Genomic DNA, 21,483 nt, shown 5'->3' on the forward strand with positions numbered 1-21,483 from the left:
GGATGGATTATCTTGGAAATGAGAAATGCTCACTAACAGGGATGTAAACACATTTGTGCACAACATTTGAGAGAAATACGTTTTTTGTGGGTATGGAACATTTCTGGGATCTTTTATTTAGTTCATGAAACATGGGACCAACACTTTACATGTTGCGCTTATTTTTTGTTCAGTATATTTGGAAAATACCATAGAAATAAGAATGAAGAGAACAGGCTCTAACCCTGGCAATTAATTAACTGGTTAACTCATGGGTACACTCGCAATGGCTGCCTGGTATTGTGATGCAATAATTGCCATGGTATTTTGGAAGGTTCTATCAACTGATGCTGGATTGCCATGATGATGTAGAATGTTCATTCAAATGATGCTAACTAATGTGGCTCATGGAATGCAATTTTTTAATATCAATTGAGTTGACTTAACAAATCACAGCACAGATTGAAAGGTAAACTTCCTGTTTTTACTTCCTGGCATGGGTACACTCAATGGCTGCCAGTCCACCCATTATGCCATCATTGACTTGAATGGAGACGTCCTTTCTATTCATTCTTATTTCTATGGAAAATACATTGGATTTGCAAAATTAATCAACTTGTTTTGAGGGTGAATTTTCAACCACAGAATTATGTAATCATGGTAACCAATTTTGCACATAGATGAACCATGTATAAAATCTGTTTAATTTGTACCTTTGAAACAATGTCTGATCTTCAACGTTATGTCCACTATCCGTTAAAAAAAACAATAGACTGGGCAGAAGCGCCTACTGCAGAGTTGGTCAACACAGCTATCCATTTGGTCTCCCATCCAGAGTTTTAACCAAGCCCAGCTTTGATATTTGTCACTGACTAACAATGTGCTATCATGAGAGATCTCTTAATAACTACATAATTGACTGTTGCTATCGAAGTCATTCCAAAGGATAGGTTTAACAGAGGAAATGAAGAATAACCATACTCCTATAAGTAATAATAATATTTAGTCCTATATAGCCTTTGCAAAGTCATCAACAGCTATTGTTTCAGTTCAACTCAGGGTTCAACTAAAAATAAACAATACACATAGGTCTAGAGTTTCAAGCTTTGGTTGATTTCAAATGTCATTTTCAAGTTAGTAATGAATATGTTGGATTCATGTCTCCATTTTAACCAAAAAGTTAATAGGACTAAATCAAATCAAACTTTAAATAGTTTAATTTGATTTAGTCCTATTCTTTAATGTTTTAGTTGGAGACGTGAATTATTAATTGGTAGACAAGTCAGTGGCACAAAATATACATCTCCTTCAAATGTTTATTTGGTTGCGTTGACAACCACACCCAATTCAATATCACTTTTGCAATACAGTAAAAAGCCTATTAACTTGATGACGAGTTAACAAATCATGTTGGATTCTCCAAATTAACCAAAAAACTCAAGTTAAATAATAGGATTAAACCAGTGACAGATTAAACTATCCAAGCAGTAAATCCATCTCTTTTAAATGTTGATATTTGGTTGAGTTGTCAAACGAACACAATGCGATATGACTTTTGTAATACTGTAAATAGCGTAAAGTTAAGACTCTTACAAACTAATGTAACATTTTTTATTCAACCTTAAAATGAATAGCACATCCATGGCCACATTCTGAGGTTACTATAACTATCAACGTCTTACGTAATCACAGAGAGCCTTAATGTTCCAGATGGCATGCGAAGGTCGCAGGTCTGTAGAGATCTTCATAATATAAAACATCTGTGCAGAATCTCGACCAGCATTGATCACTTGCACTATTAATGTAATCTCAACCAACTGTAATCCAGGTCATTTGGTTGTGCTATTAAATGAAGCACAGTAAGTTATTTAAAGAAACTAAATATCTGACATTGTATTCCCATTTGAACATTGTGATTTTAAATCCTTGAAAGTGCAGTGATAATATATTTAGATGAGAACTAAATCAGTTTTTCCATTGGAATTTGGTTGTGCTTTTAGATGGTTGAAAGCAGTGATAACCCATTGGGAATTCATTTCAACGTTGAAATGACGTGGTGTGCCGAGTGGCATGTCTACTGTATGTTAGTGGGAGTACAATACAGTAGTAACTGAGTGTTGAACTTCATGTACAGTTTAGTTTCTCATTTCAGTGTGTTTTGCTCAACTGTTTATTAGAGATTAGGAAAATTGAAAACAATGGTAATGTCAGTCTAAATTTTGACAGACCCAAGTTAAGACCTTCAGGTCTTGGGTATAAAGTATAGACATTGAAGTTTGACAGCTCTAATGATTAAAAGAGTATGGCAACACTGAAAAGGATACTGTGCAAAAACATTTTTTCACTTTAACAATACAAACATTTGCACACAGGGTTAGGGGCAATACCAGCTTGCCTTCCCTCTGCTTTCACATCCAACATGAGGTTCCCATGGTTTTACAAAATAAGGTACAATTATGTTGCACAACAAAATATGTGCAAAAAACAAACTATGGCTGTTATTGTACAGATGTAGGATCTTAATTTGAGAACCATGCAATGCAGTAAATGTTTTACTTGTATTGTATTTGAGGTTCAAAATGGCTTCTGAAGTTTAATTCCCACTTTGAAATTTTAGATATTTTTGTTAAGAGAAAATCATATCAACCCTTACAAAACTGTCCATTAATTATAATTGACATAATTCACATTTCCTGTTGCTGCAGGATTATTTCCCTGCTGTAGCAAACTGGCTCAAATGAAGATCCTACATTTGTACAGAACTTTAACACATTTAACCCCCTGCTAGAACCAGCAAGGTTACATGCATTCTGTGCTTTTTTCGAACTAGGCCAACTCAAATTTCAGCCATACAAAACTTTATAGGGTAACCATTCCCTAATTTTTACCTACACATAATATATTTCGTTTCACAATTGAGCTGACTGTTCCAGTCATTTTCCAGTGCATATACAGAGCAAAACTTTCATTTGAATTTTAAAACTCCAATACAGATGTACATTGACATACATTTAGTGCACAAGAAAAACATCAAAGTGGTGCAGAGCTTTTTTCCTAAAAGGAATGTAGAAACATGCCACATGTTGATCCCTGATCAGAAATGATCTCAGCTAAACTCGTGTATGACAGGGCTCGCGGAGGAATACAATTTCTTCTTGACCAGCCGGTACTGGGGTCGTAATTTCAACAACTTGTCGGTAACGAATATGTGCTTGAGAGGAGGCCAACCGTCTTTGTCCAGCTTGAACACTACAGACAGCTCGAAGGTAGGAGTAACGGTCGGGTCGGGTGATATAGTGCCCAGCGTCTGCAGCTGAAGGCCCTGTTTTGTCTCCAAATAGACCTGTATGAAGGCCCCGCGGAGCCCACACGGTTCTCCAACTGAGGAACGCACCACGTCCCGGGCAACCTTTGCGGTCAGCGGGTGGGGAAGCAGCAGCACCCGGCAGCGCAGATTCGATTCTTTAGCTTCAGAGAGACAACTCTCGATCTGCCTGATCATGTCCTGCTGGAGTATTCGCTCCTCACAGTCTAGAGTCATTTCAAAGTCCAGACCTGAAAAAGAGAATGATGTGTTAATATATTGCTGATGAACCATGAGTTGAAGTTGTACAGTCTATACTTTTGTACAGGGGCGGAAATCCCGGGGGGGACACAACCCCCCCCCATCCTGGGAAAAATATGATTTGTCCCCCCCAATATATCACTGAAACATAACTACGTAATTTAAATAATATTAATAATACGCAATTAAAGCAATTGTGCTGGTTATAGACACTTAATAGCGCGTTTTTAAGTTTCAAAAGATTGCGACCTCCCCACCCTTTGCCTCACAATGGTTTGATCCACTGCCAGTTCCTTAGCTTGCTAGGTAACAGAGAGGTCATATCTACTGTCTGAAAGGCACTCAATGCACGTAACTGACGTGAGGTTAATCCAGTCAATCGCGCACACACACTAGCTGAATATGCAGAGCTAGCGCGCAAATATTAACTATTAAGCTAGCTAGTACCTATTCCATTTATGTGGCATCGTCAAAGATGGAATCTGCTATCGTCAATGTATTCCAAGATCAGCATGCAGATGATGTAAGTTAGTGCTTCAAAGTCCCTGTGATAAGGTTAGTGATAAACTGAAATCCAAACTGAACAGAACTACACTCTCTTCTACCATTGTCTTAAATATACTTAATGGTCTCGTTGCAAAAGCTAAATTGTCGCAAGGGAACTTTTATTTATTTATTATATTTCACCTTTATTTAACCCAGGTAGCAAAGATTATAGCAAACACCACTGAAACTGAATTGGTGCTCGCTAGCTTTGCAAATTCAGCTATTGTTGGAAGCCAGCCAATATGAAACAAACTATTGAAATTACAAAAGGTTGCAGCATATGTTGTGTAAATGGTGAACTCATACAGCTGTCAACTCTTGTCATTTTAATCCGTTTCACATTTGCTAGCTACCTTTTAGATCGAAGCCCAAATAGAATGATTGAAGATGATAGAAGCCCATCTCCTACTGTAAATAACCTACACACTGTGTGTGTAGCCAGCCAGCCAGCCAGGTAGAAAAATGGCAGAAAAATAAAAGACGGACATCAGAGTATTTTTCAATATACCAAAACGCATAGTAAGAACCCTAGTAGCCTAATATCTCAAAGACTAGTTGATAAAATGTTCATAAGAAAGAAATGAAATTCTAATGGAAATGTTTCACAATGATGTCATTAGGCAGAGCAGGCAACAGATGGCACACAGACAGCAGAGTTGGGGACAGATATGCAGGGACAGACTGGCAGAGACAGGGAGTCTCAGGTAAGTTTGTTGAGTCTTTGTTTGGCAACGTTATGAAAAGTTCTCAATTTTTTTGACTTGTAAAATAGGAACATAATTGGAAAATGCCATGGATACCCCCACTCTCAACTTAAACTGGTGACTGAACTAAGATTTGTTAAAGGCAATGGTATTGCTGTTGTGATTAGTTGTGCAGTTTTGGGTACCGGTAGTTAGGAGTACGGCAAACACCTTATTTCTTTGGTTCCTCAATATACATTTACCATATTACAATGTAGGCTATGTGTTACAGCACTGCTTTTGGTGTCCCCCTCAGGAATTGCTCTTGAGAAAATTTCATGTAATTGTCCCCTCCAAAGTTGATATCAGATTTTCGCCCCTGCTTTTGTATTACAGACATTTGATAAGGCCTATACTATTTCACTTAGGCCCATTTAAATGATTCAGCCTACTATTCAATAGCGTTGCAATAATACATTTCAAACCATCTTAAATTGCCTTATTTTGATGATTAGTCTTATAATACTACATACTCAGTAACATGTCCCGTGTGGCTCAGTTGGTAGAGCATGGCGCTTGCAACGCTAGAGTGTGTTCGACTTCAACCGGACCAGTACGAACAATGTATGCTCTCACTAGGCTACTGTAAATCGCTCGGGATTAGAGCGTCTGCTAAATGACTAAAATGTAACATTGTAACAGACTATTATCTATTGTGCAACATTTTTTACATTGATCGTCAAAATAAGGCAATGTATTAGCAACTTTAAACGAGACAGAGCTCGGTTTAATTAATGAAGCTGACACAGTCATGAGCAGTCGGCTACACAGTAGACTATCTGGTTGCATCAGCTACATTAATATCTACCACCGCTTGGAATGGTCAAAACCTATGAGTCCGAGGTTAAAGTTGACAAAAGGCCTATAAAAGTCACCAGAATGAACTGACAGTTATAATAAGCCATTATTTATAACAGTACATATATCCGATGAAATACAAACTTAGATTTCAGAACTGAGCCTTACTTGAAGAGTACCTTTCCTTGATGAATTCGCAAGGCTGCCCCGACGGGTATCTTTTTTGTCGCTCGATGTGATTTGATAGAGAAACTTTCGCTCGACTTCGCTATCCTCTTCAGACATAATGAGCATTCCGTGTCCGAAGACCAAAGCCGGGGTAAAGACCATTGTGATTTATTCTCTATCTCCAGTACTCCACTTAGTGATACAGGTTTTCGGTCTATTCCCTCCATGTAGAAGTCAGTTGATTGAAGTCGCTGGAGCGCTCACGGTGTTTAAATAGTAATCCTTGGTTGCTTCAGCTGCTCACGTCTGGGACTGCCTCCTTGGTTACCATAGCAGCGCGACGGTGAGCAACTGCTGAAAGGGGTTGAATCAGCCTCACGCCACATGCCTAGACATTGCACTGACTGCCCTCTCAGTACTGACAATATCACCCGTTTTATCCAGTATTCTGTGCCATGTTATTAGAAAGGTTTATTGTTAGGTTATCAAGAAAATAAAAGTATCCAACTCTCATACACTACATGACCAAAAGTATGTGGACACCTGCTCATCGAACATCCCATTCTAAAATAATTGCCATTAATATGGAATTGGTCCCCCCTTTGCTGCTATAACAACCCCCACTCTTCTGGGAAGGCAGTCCACTAGATGTTGGAACATTGCTGCAAGAGCATTAGTGAGGTCGGGCACTGATGTTGGGCGATTAGGCCTGGCTCGCAGTTGGTGTTCCAATCCATCCCAAAGGTGTTTGATGGGGTTGAGGTCAGGGCTCTGTGCAGGCCAGTCAAGTTCTTCCACATCGATCTCAACAAACCATTTCTGTATGGACCTGGCTTTGTGCACGGGGGCATTGTCATGCTGAAACAGGAAAGGGCCTTCCCCAAACTGTTGCCACAAATATATATGTATATATATATATATATATATATATATATATATTCCCCCCCTCCCCTATTGTGTTATTGACTGTATGTTTTGTTTATTCCATGTGTAACTCTGTGTTGTTTGTGTCGCACTTCTTTGCTTTATCTTGGCCAGGTCGCAGTTGTAAATGAGAACTTGTTCTCAACTAGCCTACCTGGTTAAATAAAGGTGAAATAAAAAATACATTAAATTAAAAAAATTAAAAAAGTCGGAAGCACAGAATTGTCTAGAATGTAATTGTATGCTGTAGTGTTAAGATTTCCCTTCACTGGAACTAAGGGGCCTAGCCCGTACCATGAAAAACAGCCCTGCACCATTATTCCTCCTCCACCAAACTTTACAGTTGGCACTATGCACCTGGGCAGGTAGCGTTCTCCTGGCATCCACCAAACCCAGATTTGTCCGTTTGACTGCCAGATGGTGAAGCCTGATTCATCACTCCAGAGAACGTGTTTCCACTGCTCCAGAGTCTAATGGCGGGAAGCTTTACACCACTCCAGCCTACGCTTGGCACTGCGCATGCTGATCTTAGGCTTGTGTGCAGCTGCTCGGCCATGGAAACCCATTTCATGAAGCTCCTGATGAACAGATCTTGTGCTGACGTTGCTTTCAGAGGCAGTTTAGAACTCGGTAGTGGGACTACCATTTCGCGGCTGAACCGTTGTTGCACCTAGATGTTTCTAGGGGCAGCTCTAGCAGGGCAGACATTTGTTGAACTGACTTGTTTTGTAAGGTAGCATCCTATGATGGTGCCAAGTTGAAAGTCACAGCCCTTCAGTAAGGCCATTCTACTGCCAATGTTTGTCTATGGAGATTGCATGGCTGTGTGCTCGATTTTATACACATGACAGCAATTGGTGTGGCTGAAGTCGCTGAATCCACTAATTTGAAGGGCTGTCCACATACTTTTGTATGTATAGTGTATTTATAAAAAATGGTTTTATACTGTTCTAAATATAATTGATGACAGAATTATGGATACCCAGGCCTAATGTAGGCCTAAAAAGATAAGGGGGTTATTGAACCTAAGCCTAACATGATTTATTGTATATTGGAGGTGGTTGGCTTAATTCCCTTTTGATGAATCCCTTTATAAATATTTCACCTGAGGGTTCCCGGAATACACTGGAATACACTCACTGCTCTGTTCCCTCTACCTGTGCCTGTCGGTCTAGACAAGGCCAGCCCAGCCAGCCACGAGCGGTACCCACGAGCGGTACCTGGACTGAGTCACAGGTGAATCACATGGCCTGACATTCACTGATCAGGCAGGAAGGGAATTTCCAATGAGCCTTGGATCCTCCCTTCTCCCCCTCCCTCCTCTCCCTCTCTCCCTTGGCTCTTTCAACACCCACACCACATTGTTTCAGACATGGTGAAATTAATGAGTATCTGGAAGAGTAAGTGTTTTCTCAGCCCACCACTCTTTCACACACAGGCCTTGTAGTGTGTATTAGAAATGAGAATACAAGTCTCACACTATCTATAAACCTATGTGCTATATTTAGGCTCAGGTGTTGCTTGGCCTGTCAAGAATCTATGGCTGGACCTGTGCCCCAGGACGGAGTCTGACTGTAACAGCATTCAGTTATGAGTCACAGAAAAGGAAATGTACCCTTTTAGGACTCCAGCTGTACATCACCAGCCTATCATCTTCAGCCCTGCCCACATCATTATGATGTCTAAACAGTAAATAACAAGTTCACTGTCTTTCTATGGAAGTGAATGGAAACTACAGAATGTGTTGGTCTGTGGAGCTTACCACTGTGTCTGGCTGGGCTGATGCAGACATCCTCTCTGCTTTCATTTCTCGTGTTTTTTGTGTGTGTGTAAGTGTGTGCGTCCTTGTGTGTGTGTGTTTGCTCACAGGTATCATCAGCTTCCTCATCAGATTGAGAACAGGTATTCACAGGTTCTTCACTGATTTACCTAATTCCCTGTAGCTCAGTTGGTAGAGCATGGTGTTTGCAACACCAGGGTTGTGGGTTTGATTCCCATGGGGGGCCAGCACAGAAAAAAAAACAAAAAAATGTATGAAATTGTATGAAATGTATGCATTCACTACTGTAAGTCGCTCTGGATAAGAGGGTCTGCTAAATGACGTAAAATGTCAAATGTAATTCAGGAAAGGATTGACTTAATTCAGGAAATGAATCAAATGCTACTGTACAATATACACTCTTAGAAAAATGTGCTATCTACTGTAGAACCAAAAAGGAAGAACCCTTTTTGGTTCCAGGTAGAAGCATTTTGAGTTTCATGTAGAACCCTTTCCACAGAGAGTTCTACATGAAACCCAAAAGGGTTCCACCTGGAACCAAAAAGTGTTCTCCTATGGGGACAGCCGAAGAACTCTTTTGGAACCCTTTTTTCTAAGAGTGTACCACTGATGTGCTCTATTTCTGTAAAAATGTCCTCAAAGCACATTCATTGAAGTGGAGACACTGTCAGCCCAGAACACACCAGACCAGTCCCAGTCACCTGCTTGCTAGCTCCTGCATGGTCAATCAGCAGGTCATGTGTTGCTGTCTAGAACAATCTACAACCTTGAATCCATACACCTACTGTATAGTTTCAACTTTTCTAAACAGTATCCAAGTTAGCAGTGTGTTTATGTCATTCAGTCAATCAAACGAATATGGTATCTGATGCAATCACAAAGAGGTGTTTCTAAAAGAATCATCCAGATCGTGTGTGTGTGTGCGTCTGTTCGCTGTAGATAGATAACATGACTGGTAACTTGTGACTCAGGCTCTGTTCTCCTCTGAATGATCAGCCCAGGCTCAGCTCTCAGCTCACTCCCTAGCCCCGGGCCAGGCATGCAGATATGGGATCTTTTTCTCTCTCTCTCTCTCTCTCTCGCTCTCTCTCTCTCTCTCTCTCTCTCTCTCTCTCTCTCTCTCTCTCTCTCAAATTCAAGTTGCTTTATTGGCATGAAAAACATTGTGTTGTACATTGTCAAAGCAACAATGTATACATTATACATTGTAATAAAATAATGAAGAATAATAATATAAAATTGTAGTAAATAAATTACATATAAAGAAAAAAATACAAATAATAACAACAATAAAATGGTAACAGTCAATAGTAGAAATATAATAATGATAAAAGGTTAAACACAAAAAATGAAACTGTAACTAACTGTCATTCTCACCATCAGTAGTAGAACTACCATCATCATTACTACTACCACCACCATTAAACTGCTATCATTATCATCACCCCTACTACCATACCACTACTATTTGGAATAATAAAGCTGTTACTATTCAGAGTCCCTCAGGCTCTCTCTTTCTCTCTCTAATTCACCCCATGGTTCAAGCATGCACATTCTGTCTGCGCAAACAATGTAATGACGGCCTACCCCGGCCAAACCCAGACGACGCGGTGCCCATTGTGCGCCGCCCTATGGGACTCCCAATCACGGCCAGATGTGATACAGCCTGGATTCGAACCAGGGACTGTAGTGACACCTCTTGCATTGAGATGCAGTGCCTTAGACCGCTGCGTCACTCGGGAGCCCATACATACAGTACGGACAGATGAATTACAGAACTGAGTGTAGAACAACATGCACACAATGAGAGGAATGAGCAGGGTTGTTGTTATAACTTGACCCTGAATTCTGTTTGTTTGTTTACATACAGAGACACAACACTTACAGTATGTGGCCTTTACAGCCAACATTATTATTACACCATTAGCAATGTTCTGTTGTTCCTCTGTTGTATGCAATCTGACCCTCGTACAGTGCACTCGGAAACTATTTAGACCCCTTTGACTTTTTCCACATTTTGGGATGTTACAGCCTTATTCTAAAATTGATCAAATAAATGTTTTTCCTCATCAATGTAAACACAGTACCCCACAATGACAACGCGAAAACAGGTTTTGGGAATTTTTTGCAAGTTTATAAAACATAAAAAACATAAATACATAAGTATTGAGACCCTTTGCTATGAGACTCAAAATTGAGTTCAGGTGCATCCTGTTTCCATTGATCATCCTTGAGATGTTTCTACAACTTGATTGAAGTCCATCTGTGGTAAATTCAATTGATTGGACATGATTTGGAAAGTCACACACCTGTCTATATAAGGTCCCACAGTTGACAGTGCATGTCAGAGCAAAAACCAATCCATAAGGTCGAAGTAATTGTCCGTAGAGCTCCGAGACTGGATTGTGTCGAGGCATCAAAACATTTCTGCATCATCGAAGGTCCCCAAGAACACAGTGGCCTCCATCATTCTTAAATGGAATAAGTTTGGAACCACCACAACTCTTCTCTCTGGTCTGATGAAGCCAAGATTGAACTCTTTGGCCTGAATGCCAAGCGTAACGTCTGGAGGAAACCTGGCACCATCCCTACTGTGAAGCTTGGTGGTGGCAGCATCATGCTGTGGGGATGTTTCTTCAGTGGCAGGGACTGGGAGACTAGTCAGGATCGAGGGAAAGATGAACAGAGCAAAGTACAGAGAGATCCTTGATGAAAACCAGCTCCAGAGCTCTTAGGACCTCAGGCTGGGGAGAAGGTTCATGACCCTAAGCACACAGCCAAGACAACGTAGGAGTGGCTTCAGGACAAGTTTCTGAATGTCCTTGAGTGGTCCAGCCAGAGCCCGGGCTTGAACTCAATCAAACATCTCTTGAGAGACCTGAAAATAGCTGTGCAGCGACGCTCCCCATCCAACCTGACAGAGCTTGAGAGGATCTGCATAGAAGAATGGGAGAAACTCCCCAAATACAGGAGTGCCAAGCTTGTAGCGTCATACCCAAGAAGACTCGAGGCTGTAATTGCTGTCAAAGGTGCTTCAACAAAGTGCCGAGTAAAGGGTCTGAATACTTATGTAAATGTAATATTTATTTTGATACATTTTATACATTTGCTAAAAAAATCTACAAAATCTGTTTTTGCTTTGTCATTATGGGGTATTGTGTGTAGATTGAGGAAGAAAAACAATTTAATCAATTTTAGAATAAGACTAACGTAACAGAATGTGGAAAAAGTCAAGGGGTCTGAATACTTTCCAAATGCACTGTATGTTAAGCCATGAGTGGCGGGGTGAAGGGGAAGGCAAGGCCTTGTTGCTCCACTTTGAGATGGCTTTGAGTGCTTCCTACCTTGCAGCCTGGTTTAGTGCTGCTGCTGTTGTGCATAAGTGCGATTTATTTTGTTTATCTCTCTAGACCTGTCTCATGGAGAAAGGTCTTCCGAATTCTCAACCGGTTCCCTGAGCGTACGTGGCATGTCATGACTGATCATGATCGTAGGCACCCTGCTCATTGGCTCAGCTCGGTGCCAGTCGTCTATGATGGGCAGGGCATGGAATGGGTGGTCCACCTCAGGCTGAGGGATGAAAGGGGGAACATAGAACTCTTCTTTCTCCTGCTGATCCAGGTTCTTCAGAATGGCGTTGGACAGGTAGTGAGGGTCATCCTCATGTTCATCTACAGGAAGTAAAAATGATATTGGGCACATAGGAGAACATGATTTATTATACAGAGAGAGAGTGAGAGAAAGGCAGGTTACATGTAAATATCCATGTAAATAGGATGATATCTAACCGTTGAGCAGGATGAGTCGGTAGCGGTTCCTGCACTCCACTGAGCGGTCCAGTATGTCCTGTAGAGTCCTGTAGAACAGCAGCACCTGCTCTCTCCTGTCCCTCTCCCCAAACCCTGCACTGCTCTCCTGAGACATCTTATACAGGGTCAGCAGAGGGGTGGCATACTCCACAACACAGTGATGGGCCTACAGACACACACACACACAGGAGATACTGTGATTAGGCGTTTCAGTGTAAAAAATCTGCAAATGGGTTTATAGATTGTCCACACATTTGGCCACTATGGTGCAAGTGTTGAGCTTTTCCATGTTTGTTTTAGTCTTTTCCAGTGCTTCATAAGCACATAAGCACTGTTGATTCACAATTTGACCACATAGTGGTGCCAGCGTGATGCATTTCACTTTGAGATATTGCTTGAGAAGGTGACTGTAAATGAATCCCACCTACCTGTTTGTCCTTGTCCAATACGGTGTAGACACTGTGCTTGTAGACACGCCCCCTGACACCTGCCCTGTCGATCTCTGTGTCAGGGAGGTTGTCATGGAAATGGATGTTTGTATCCTCGTCCTCCAGCGTGTGAGTAATGTTTGCGTTGAGAGGGAGGAGAATGAGGAGCTTTCTGGAACCCCTGGTCTCAAACGGACCTGCATTATGTGAAGCACGGAACGCTGTGATAGAACCCTCCAACCCTACCAGAGAAACACACACACGCACAATGGGATACATGTACATTTGAACAGGAACACACACACACAACGTTGACATGACAGCTTTTTCATTTATGAAATGAGCGCACTTCATGAATTAATGTTACTTACGAGGCAGAACCAGGTTGAGGTAGCCCAGGTGGAAAGACCAAGCCAGGCCATGAGCCACGTTCATCTTCCTCGTCTCACAGATCTCTGACACCTCCACCTCAGACGGACCCTGAACATGGAGAGAGAAACAACAACCGGAAAAGGAACAGAATTACTCACAGGCCAAGAGATAGACATGCAGGAAATCTGGGATAAAAAGATAGGAATTAATGTTATACATTTTATCCGAGCCTTGTGTGTGGGTGTCAGAAATAAGGCTGTGGCGGTCATGACATTTTGTTAGCCGGTCTCACGGTAATTGACCATTAATTAACATTAACACATTTAGCATCTTTAGGCACCCACACATAAGAGCAGCCGCTGATGCGCCTGTGCCATTATTTTATATTATATGATTTTATAGTAAGAAGAATATAATTGAACTTAGATTAATAAAATATAAATAATATTTTTTCCATTATAGAGGAGTGCGCATATGAAGTGACTATGTTGAGCGAAAAAGGGAACATTTGAAACAGGTCCTATATGCTATGTTTAGAGTATTTGGGAACTTTATTTGTGAATGATACACATCTTAGAATGTGTTAGAAATCAGAACATACAGTATATGGGCTGCATGGTGCGACTACAGGCTGTTGATGATTTGAGAAAGTAGCAAAAACAACTTATGCTCTGTTCTACGCCTCAGGCAGTTCTCTCATCATGTGATCATATTTTCACCCATCAGACTATTCTAAACGTAATCTTGTTTTTATGAATATATAAAATGTGTTTGAATTTAGAATGGCTATTATCAAATAGGTAGGAACAGGGACAGGGGGAAAAGACATGTTATCTGTATGCACTGGAATAACGAATGTAGGCTGTGCGCTTTCCTGCCGGTCTGTTTTTCAATGATGAGTGAGGAAACCAATAGATTAAAGAGAAATTGCAGAAAGGCAGAGCTGAAGTGGAGGAAGTCAAAGTCTCAGGTCCATTATGATATTCTGAGAGAGCAACTTGGCATATAACAAGGCAATTAGAAATGCCAGACGGGCTCATTTTTCTAACTTGATCACTAATAAAGCGCTCTACTCAACCATTGATGGCCTGATAAATCCTACCCCCGGAAACCTATGTGAACTTTCCTCCACATCTAAATGTGATGAGTTTGTGGCAAATTTCAGAGATAAGATAACCAACATTAGGCTGGGTATCAGTCAAGCAAGACCTGATGAGAAGTTTGATGATATGTGCCCTAGCCCTCTATTCTTCTATTGGTTTTTAAATCAATCCACGATTGTGCACCCCAGTACATGTCAGACATGATTTTAAGTTATGAACCCAGTAAGTCTTTTAACCTTTTAACTATCCCAAAGCCTAGGACCAAGAGTCATGGAGAGACCTTTAGTTACTATGCCCCCAGCCTCTGGAAGAGCCTGCCAGAGAACCTGAGGGTGGCCGAAACTGTGGACATTATTTAAAGAGATCTTCAACAAATCTTTTTAGCTTTGCTTTTCCTTACGGTGAATTTAGTCGTTCAGTTTCTAGTTACTTTTTTTTACCCCATTTTCAATTTTGTCTTATCGCTGTAACTCCCCAACAGGCTCGGGAGGCGAAGGTTGAGTCATGTGTCCCCCGAAACATGACCCGCCAAACAGCGCTTTTTAACACCCGTCCTCTAGCCAACAGCACAAAAAGCTGTTCATCTGACGACCAAGGTCAGCCTGCAGGCAGCCAGGCCTGTTACAAGGATTTTCTAGAGCATGATGAGCCAAGTAAAGCCTTCCACAGCCAAACTCTCCCCTAACCCTGGGCCAATTGTGATACACCCTGGGATTGAACCCAGGTCTGTAGTGACACTTCTAGCACTGTGATACAGTGCCTTAGACCACTGCACCACTCAGGAGGCCTTATTCTTCTGTGTTTTATCCTCTTTTGTTTGTTGTGAGGTAAATATTAATATTTTTGTTTTCGTTGTTTTTATAGTTTTTCCTGTGAAGCACATTGTGTTGCATTCCATGTCTGAAATGTGCAGTATAAATAAAGCTTGATTTGAGATGATTTGACTAGGCTATTCAAAATCAAATACAACTTCGCTACAATTGTAGACTACCAGTTTTCATAACAATCGGTAATCTGTATTTTTGGCCACCGATTTGCCGATATATATATATATATTTTTTTACACCTTTATATAACTAGGCAAGTCAGATTAAGAACACATTCTTATTTACAATGACGGCCTAGAAACGGGGGTTAACTGCCTTGTTCAGGGGGGATTCGTTTTTGCAACCTTCGGTTACCAGTCCAACGCTCTAACCACCTGCCTTACATTGCACTCCACAAGGATTAACAGGCTGACTACCTGTTACGCGAGGGCAGCAAGAAGCAAAGGTAAGTTGCTAGCTAGCATTAGACTTATAAAAAACTATCAATCTTAACATAATCACTAGTTAACTACACATGGTTGATGATATTACTAGTTTATCTAACGTGTCCTGCGTTGCATATAATCGATGCGGTGCCTGTTAATTTTCATTGAATCACAGCCTACTTTGACAAACGGGTGTTGATTTAACAAGCGCATTTGTGAAAAAAGTACTGTTGTTGCACCAATGTACCTGACCATAAACATCAATGCCTAACAGGAATATTTAGACTTAGTCACCCCTTAGATAAAATACGGAACGGTTCCGTATGTCACTGAAAGAAAAAAACTTTTGTTTTCGAGATGATAGTTTCCAGATTCGACCATATTAATGACCCAAGGCTCGTATTTCTGTGTGTTTATCATCTATTTGATAGAGCAGTCTGACTGAGCGGTGGTAGGCAGCAGCAGGCTCGTAAGCATTCATTCAAACAGCCCTTCGCTGTGCTTCAAGCATTGCGCTGTTTATGACTTCAACCTGGGTGGGTATAATTTGTGGAACGTTCCAACAGGAATCTATTCCAAAAACTTCGTAAATAACAAGGTTTTCAAAAAACAACGCATACAAAGTTGTATAGCGGTAGAATAAGATACCGGGTAGGGAGTGGTCTATTTCATTGTGTTTTTCACTCATCACGTTTATTCCAAAAAATGTCTGTCCTCACATGTCTGTTTGCCTATGGACAAACATTAAGAATAAGTTACGTGGTGAGTTGATGCCTATTCGGCAGCTAGTTAGCTAGGTTTGTATGCGTTGCTACTTTGTATGCGTTGTTGGTTGGCAACCTTTTACTTTACGTTTTTTGGAACAGATTCCTGTTGGAACGTTCCACAAATTATACCCACCCCTTCAAGCCTATCAATCCCAAGAATAGGCTGGTGTAACCGATGTGAAATGGATAGCTAGTTAGCCGGGTACACGCTAATAGCGTTTCAAACGTCACTCGCTCTGAGACTTGGAGTAGTTTTTTCCCTTCCTCTGCATGGGTAATGCTGCTTCGAGGGTGGCTGTTGTCGATGTGTTCCTGGTTTGAGCCCAGGTAGGAGCGAGGAGAGGGACGGAAGCTATACTGTTACACTGGCAATACTAAAGTGCCTATAAGAACATCCAATAGTCAAAGGTATATGAAATACAAATCGTATAGAGAGAAATAGTCCTATAATTCCTATAATAATATAATAACTACAACCTAAAACTTCTTACCTGGGAATATTGAAGACTCATGTTAAAAGGAACCACTAGCTTTCATATGTTCCCATGTTCTGAGCAAGGCACTTAAACATTAGCTTTCTTACATGGCGCATATTGCACTTTTACTTTCTTCTCCAACACTTTGTTTTGCATTATTTAAACCAAATTGAACATGTTTCATTATTTATTTGAGGCAAAATTGATTTTATTTATGTATTATATTGAGTTAAAATAAGTGTTCATTCAGTATTGTTGTAATTGTCATTATACAAAAAAATAATAATAATCGGCCGATTAATCGGCAGTGGCTTTTTTGGTCCCCCAATAATCGTCATCGGTACCGGCGTTGAATAATCAGAATCGGTCGACCTCTAGTATGCATAATAATACAGTCCACACTCAAAGGCCATTATTCTAATTTGTTTAATTTTGGAGTATAGGCTAGCACAATTATGTACCAAAGACATCTTAAATCAGTTTTGTTTTATGTTTTTCTGCCACGGGTAAGATGCAATAGGCTATGTATTGTATAACGGCACAATCATAATTGTATTAAAGTTTTGTTTTGGGGTTTGGGATCATAAGCCAATGCATATGCATGAGCTCCAATATGTATATGGAGTTTTGAATGAATCATCACAATAGAAAGCGCTGTCCATTTCGTTGTGTTGGCGTTGAAACAACATCCACAACAACCATGTTTTACACTATTTCAACCTGCTGTTGAACTTCTGTCTTCAAATTGATCACTATACTGTTTTGAAGATAAATATTTGATGTGATTTTCGATTGCATTTGCATTTATGTCAGAGTGGTTAGAGGGACAATAGAGCCCTCAGTACCAGGCCATTAGGACCTGATGGCCGTTAGTGAGTTGGGTTCTACCAACACATGTCAGAGTGTATAAGAGGAGACTACCATGACTCAACGGTCACATGGAATTTGACAACAGTCATGACTGATGGCAGTAATATGGTCACGCAACAGCCCTAGTCAGAAAACCTCAGGGTTCCTGCATGAACAGTGTGTTGAACCTCACTGGATACACAGCTCTTTCCAGGTTCACTCTGGTGATTTAAGTAAGAAAACTAGTTTTCTTCCCTAAATGATTTTCAGAAGAAATTAACCACAGCAAAATTAAACCTGCTTGGTGTATTTCATTACAAGCCCATGCCACTTCTGCTGATTGGAGGGCAATAGAGGTTCCTCTTTCGGGTTTCAAGGGACAGAAACCACAACAGTGATGTGCAAATAAAAAAACACAACTATGAGCTACCATGAATCACACTAACACACAGACAACATTTTACAGCAGCATGTAAGCTACAGTCTCTTATAGCATCATTCACCTTCACTGGAAAGGGGTTGGAGAACTAGACTGCTGATTAAAACTCAACCTGGAGACACATAGGGTCTTGTGTTGGTACTGTGTGTGAGAGCTCCAGATCAGGAGCTTGTTATCTCACCAGTACTCCCAGGGTTTTGAGTAGAGGGTAGAGGACACAGGCCAGGATAACCATGCTCCACTGGTCCCTCCAGAGCTGGGGCTTGGTCAAGACAAACAGCAGCACTGCCAACCCCACACCCAGGAGGGTACATACACCCACACAGGCTGTCACCATCTGACCCAGCCTCCGACCACGGTACCTGGGCAGAGAGAGAGAGAGAGAGAGGAGAGAGGGAAAGGAAGTGAGAGAGAGGGAGAGAGAGCGATAGAGGGAGGTAATAACATGTAAATATCCATGTAAATCAATTTATTCGCCTACCATGTTTTGTGAGTATGAGTATGAAAGTTAATAAGTTCCCTCACCTGGTAGTTGCATGATGAAGACATTCCTCTGAGAGAAGAAACACTCCGTGCAGCAAGGGCCCCACAGTCAGGATGAGTATTGCTGTGGAAACGTGTCTGAAGAAGCCCTCAGGCTCCAAAACCAAGATGGCCACCATCACCACAGAAGCCAATCCTATCGCACAGGCTTTGGGTAAACTCCCACGAGGCCGAGGGACCAGACACTCCTCCCCTCCCAATTGCTGCATCTGAGGAACAGACGTAACGAGACCATGACTTAGTATGATACAACACTACCATAATCCTCAGTAAACTCCTCTTCCTTTTGTCATTTTCACAACTTCTCCAGAATAACCTTCTATGAAGAAGTATTTCCAGGGTTCGGGTTAGATTTCATCCTCTTCATCAGTGGCATCGTGTGTATGAGACCTCAGAATACGTCACATTAAAACATCCTGGTACGGAAAGTCAGAGAACTAAGAACAGCAATCTGAGAACAACTAAAAACCCAAATGTGTGTGTGTGTGCATGCGTGTGTGCATGTGTGTGTGTGTGGTTTATAGGAGTAGATTCTCTTCCTATCTTCACACACCTGTTGGCACTGTTTCAAAGGCAATGCCGGTTTACCAGAAATGTAAACTAGCTTGTTCAGTATGGTTCAAAGCCTGATTATCTTTTAATCCTGAACTCAACTACAGGGGAACAATTACGTGAGATAATTTTTGCAATTGTGAATCTGATTATCATGAATAAAATAATATGGCTAATCTCTTTAAGAGAAACCCTCATTCGGATTAAAAAATATATATAATATATGGTAGAACAGGAGAGGATCACCTTCAGTTTAGAAATAAGAATTATAGTCCAGTATAATACGGAAACTATTAAATGGTGCCCTGATGTTACCCATGCACTACAGAGTAATGGAAACATACCGTGATTCATCTCCTTGACTACATTCTCATACCACACAACGAGAGACTATCAGTGATACATTCATACATACTCAATAAATACTTTTTTCCATGAGGGAATTGTTATCCTGTACCCAGATCTAGAGACAATTACTCATTCATTTGTAGGTTCAGTTCAAATTCAAAGAAACGATTTCAAAAGTTTGCTGCTGACATGGCTAATCCGCTGAGGTTTACCTTTCGTCTGTTTGGAGTGGTCCCAGTTCCAGAACACAGAACAACAGAGACAATCCAAGAATAAAAAGAGTTCAGTGGAGATTATAACTCAGAGCCAGCATCTCTTCCTCTTCCACGTTCTTTCTCACTGTTCTTTCTCTCCTTCCATGCCTTTGTGTTATATAAACTTGGGTCATACTTTCATTTTCAGTTTGACAGAGGAGGCAGTGAGGCAATATATCCCACACAATGAGCGATAAAGCTGAATAGAGAGCGATAGAGAGGGATAGAGAAATATAAAGAGAGTGATAGAGAAAGATAAAGAGATAGAGGAAGATAGAGACACAAATATAAAGAGAGTGATAGAGAAAGATAAAGAGATAGAGGAAGATAGAGACACAAATATAAAGAGAGTGATAGAGAAAGATAAAGAGATAGAGGAAGATAGAGACACAAATATAAAGAGAGTGATAGAGAAAGATAAAGAGATAGAGGAAGATAGAGACACAAATATAAAGAGAGTGATAGAGAAAGATAAAGAGATAGAGGAAGATAGAGACACAAATATAAAGAGAGTGATAGAGAAACAGAGTAAGACATTTTTATTTAACTAGGAAATTCATAGTTACAATGACAATGACGGTCTACAATGACGGTCTACCAAACCCTAACGACGCTGGGACAATTGTGCGTCGCCCTGTAGGACTCCCAATCACAGCCGGTGGTGATACAGCCTGGAATCAAACCAGGGTCTGTAGTGATGCCCCTAGCACTAAGATGCAGTGCCTTAGACCACTGCACCACTCTGGAACCCAAAATGTGAGTGGTAGAGAAAGATGAAGAGATAGAGAGTGGTAGAGAAAGATGAAGAGATAGAGAGTGGTAGAGAAAGATGAAGAGATAGAGAGTGGTAGAGAAAGATGAAGAGATAGAGAGTGGTAGAGAAAGATGAAGAGATAGAGAGTGGTAGAGAAAGGTGAAAAGATAGTGGTAGAGAAAGATGAAGAGATAGAGAGTGGTAGAGAAAGATGAAGAGATAGAGAGTGGTAGAGAAAGATGAAGAGATAGAGAGTGGTAGAGAAAGATGAAGAGATAGAGAGTGGTAGAGAAAGCGCTAAAGAGAGGAAGGGAGATTTAAAGAATGTGCAAATAAACATAATAAATTCCACACAGAAGCGTCGCTGAAATGTAATAGATAACAGTAGTGGAACAGGGAGTGGTGGAAGAGGCATGTACTGTAATAGATAACAGTAGTGGAACAGGGAGTGGTGGAAGAGGCATGTACTGTAATAGATAACAGTAGTGGAACAGGGAGTGGTGGAAGAGGCATGTACTGTAATAGATAACAGTAGTGGAACAGGGAGTGGTGGAAGAGGCATGTACTGTAATAGATAACAGTAGTGGAACAGGGAGTGGTGGAAGAGGCATGTACTGTGATAGATAACAGTAGTGGAACAGGGAGTGGTGGAAGAAGCATGTACTGTAATAGATAACAGTAGTGGAACAGCGAGTGGTGGAAGAGGCATGTACTGTGATAGATAACAGTAGTGGAACAGGGAGTGGTGGAAGAGGCATGTACTGTAATAGATAACAGTAGTGGAACAGGGAGTGGTGGAAGAGGCATGTACTGTGATAGATAACAGTAGTGGAACAGGGAGTGGTGGAAGAGGCATGTACTGTGATAGATAACAGTAGTGGAACAGGGAGTGGTGGAAGAGGCATGTACTGTAATAGATAACAGTAGTGGAACAGGGAGTGGTGGAAGAGGCATGTACTGTGATAGATAACAGTAGTGGAACAGGGAGTGGTGGAAGAGGCATGTACTGTGATAGATAACAGTAGTGGAACAGG

General features: G+C 41.0%; 2 protein-coding genes across 2 annotated transcripts; both read right to left on the minus strand.

Annotated features, from left to right (window-relative positions):
* Window positions 1-1,279: 1,279 nt before the first annotated feature.
* Window positions 1,280-6,115, minus strand: LOC115205557 (DNA damage-inducible transcript 4-like protein). Its single transcript, XM_029771676.1, has 2 exons — window positions 5,811-6,115; window positions 1,280-3,534 (listed from the first exon to the last, which is right to left on the minus strand). The coding sequence occupies exons 1-2, from the start codon at window positions 5,959-5,961 to the stop codon at window positions 3,086-3,088; spliced, it is 600 nt and encodes a 199-aa protein (XP_029627536.1). The 5' UTR covers window positions 5,962-6,115; the 3' UTR covers window positions 1,280-3,085.
* A 5,776-nt stretch (window positions 6,116-11,891) lies between these two features.
* On the minus strand, window positions 11,892-19,881 carry LOC115205559 (stimulator of interferon genes protein). Its single transcript, XM_029771677.1, has 7 exons — window positions 19,654-19,881; window positions 18,524-18,750; window positions 18,180-18,360; window positions 13,112-13,220; window positions 12,741-12,982; window positions 12,292-12,478; window positions 11,892-12,174 (listed from the first exon to the last, which is right to left on the minus strand). Exons 2-7 carry the CDS (start codon window positions 18,748-18,750, stop codon window positions 11,921-11,923), a joined length of 1,200 nt encoding a protein of 399 aa, XP_029627537.1. The 5' UTR covers window positions 19,654-19,881; the 3' UTR covers window positions 11,892-11,920.
* Window positions 19,882-21,483: the final 1,602 nt, after the last annotated feature.

This window comes from Salmo trutta, chromosome 13, assembly GCF_901001165.1.
Source record: "Salmo trutta chromosome 13, fSalTru1.1, whole genome shotgun sequence".
NCBI lineage: Eukaryota > Metazoa > Chordata > Actinopteri > Salmoniformes > Salmonidae > Salmo > Salmo trutta.

Coding starts and splice junctions, on each gene's coding strand:
- LOC115205557 (XM_029771676.1), bottom strand. CDS start 5,961: ATGGTCTTTACCCCGGCTTTGGTCTTCGGACACGGAATGCTCATTATG. Junction 3,535..5,810: donor TGCGAATTCATCAAGGAAAG/GTACTCTTCAAG, acceptor TCTCTTTTTCAG/GTCTGGACTTTGAAATGACT.
- LOC115205559 (XM_029771677.1), bottom strand. CDS start 18,750: ATGCAGCAATTGGGAGGGGAGGAGTGTCTGGTCCCTCGGCCTCGTGGG. Junction 13,221..18,179: donor TCAAAACCCTGGGAGTACTG/GTGAGATAACAA, acceptor CTCCATGTTCAG/GGTCCGTCTGAGGTGGAGGT. Junction 12,983..13,111: donor CCTCAACCTGGTTCTGCCTC/GTAAGTAACATT, acceptor TTTCTCTGGTAG/GGTTGGAGGGTTCTATCACA.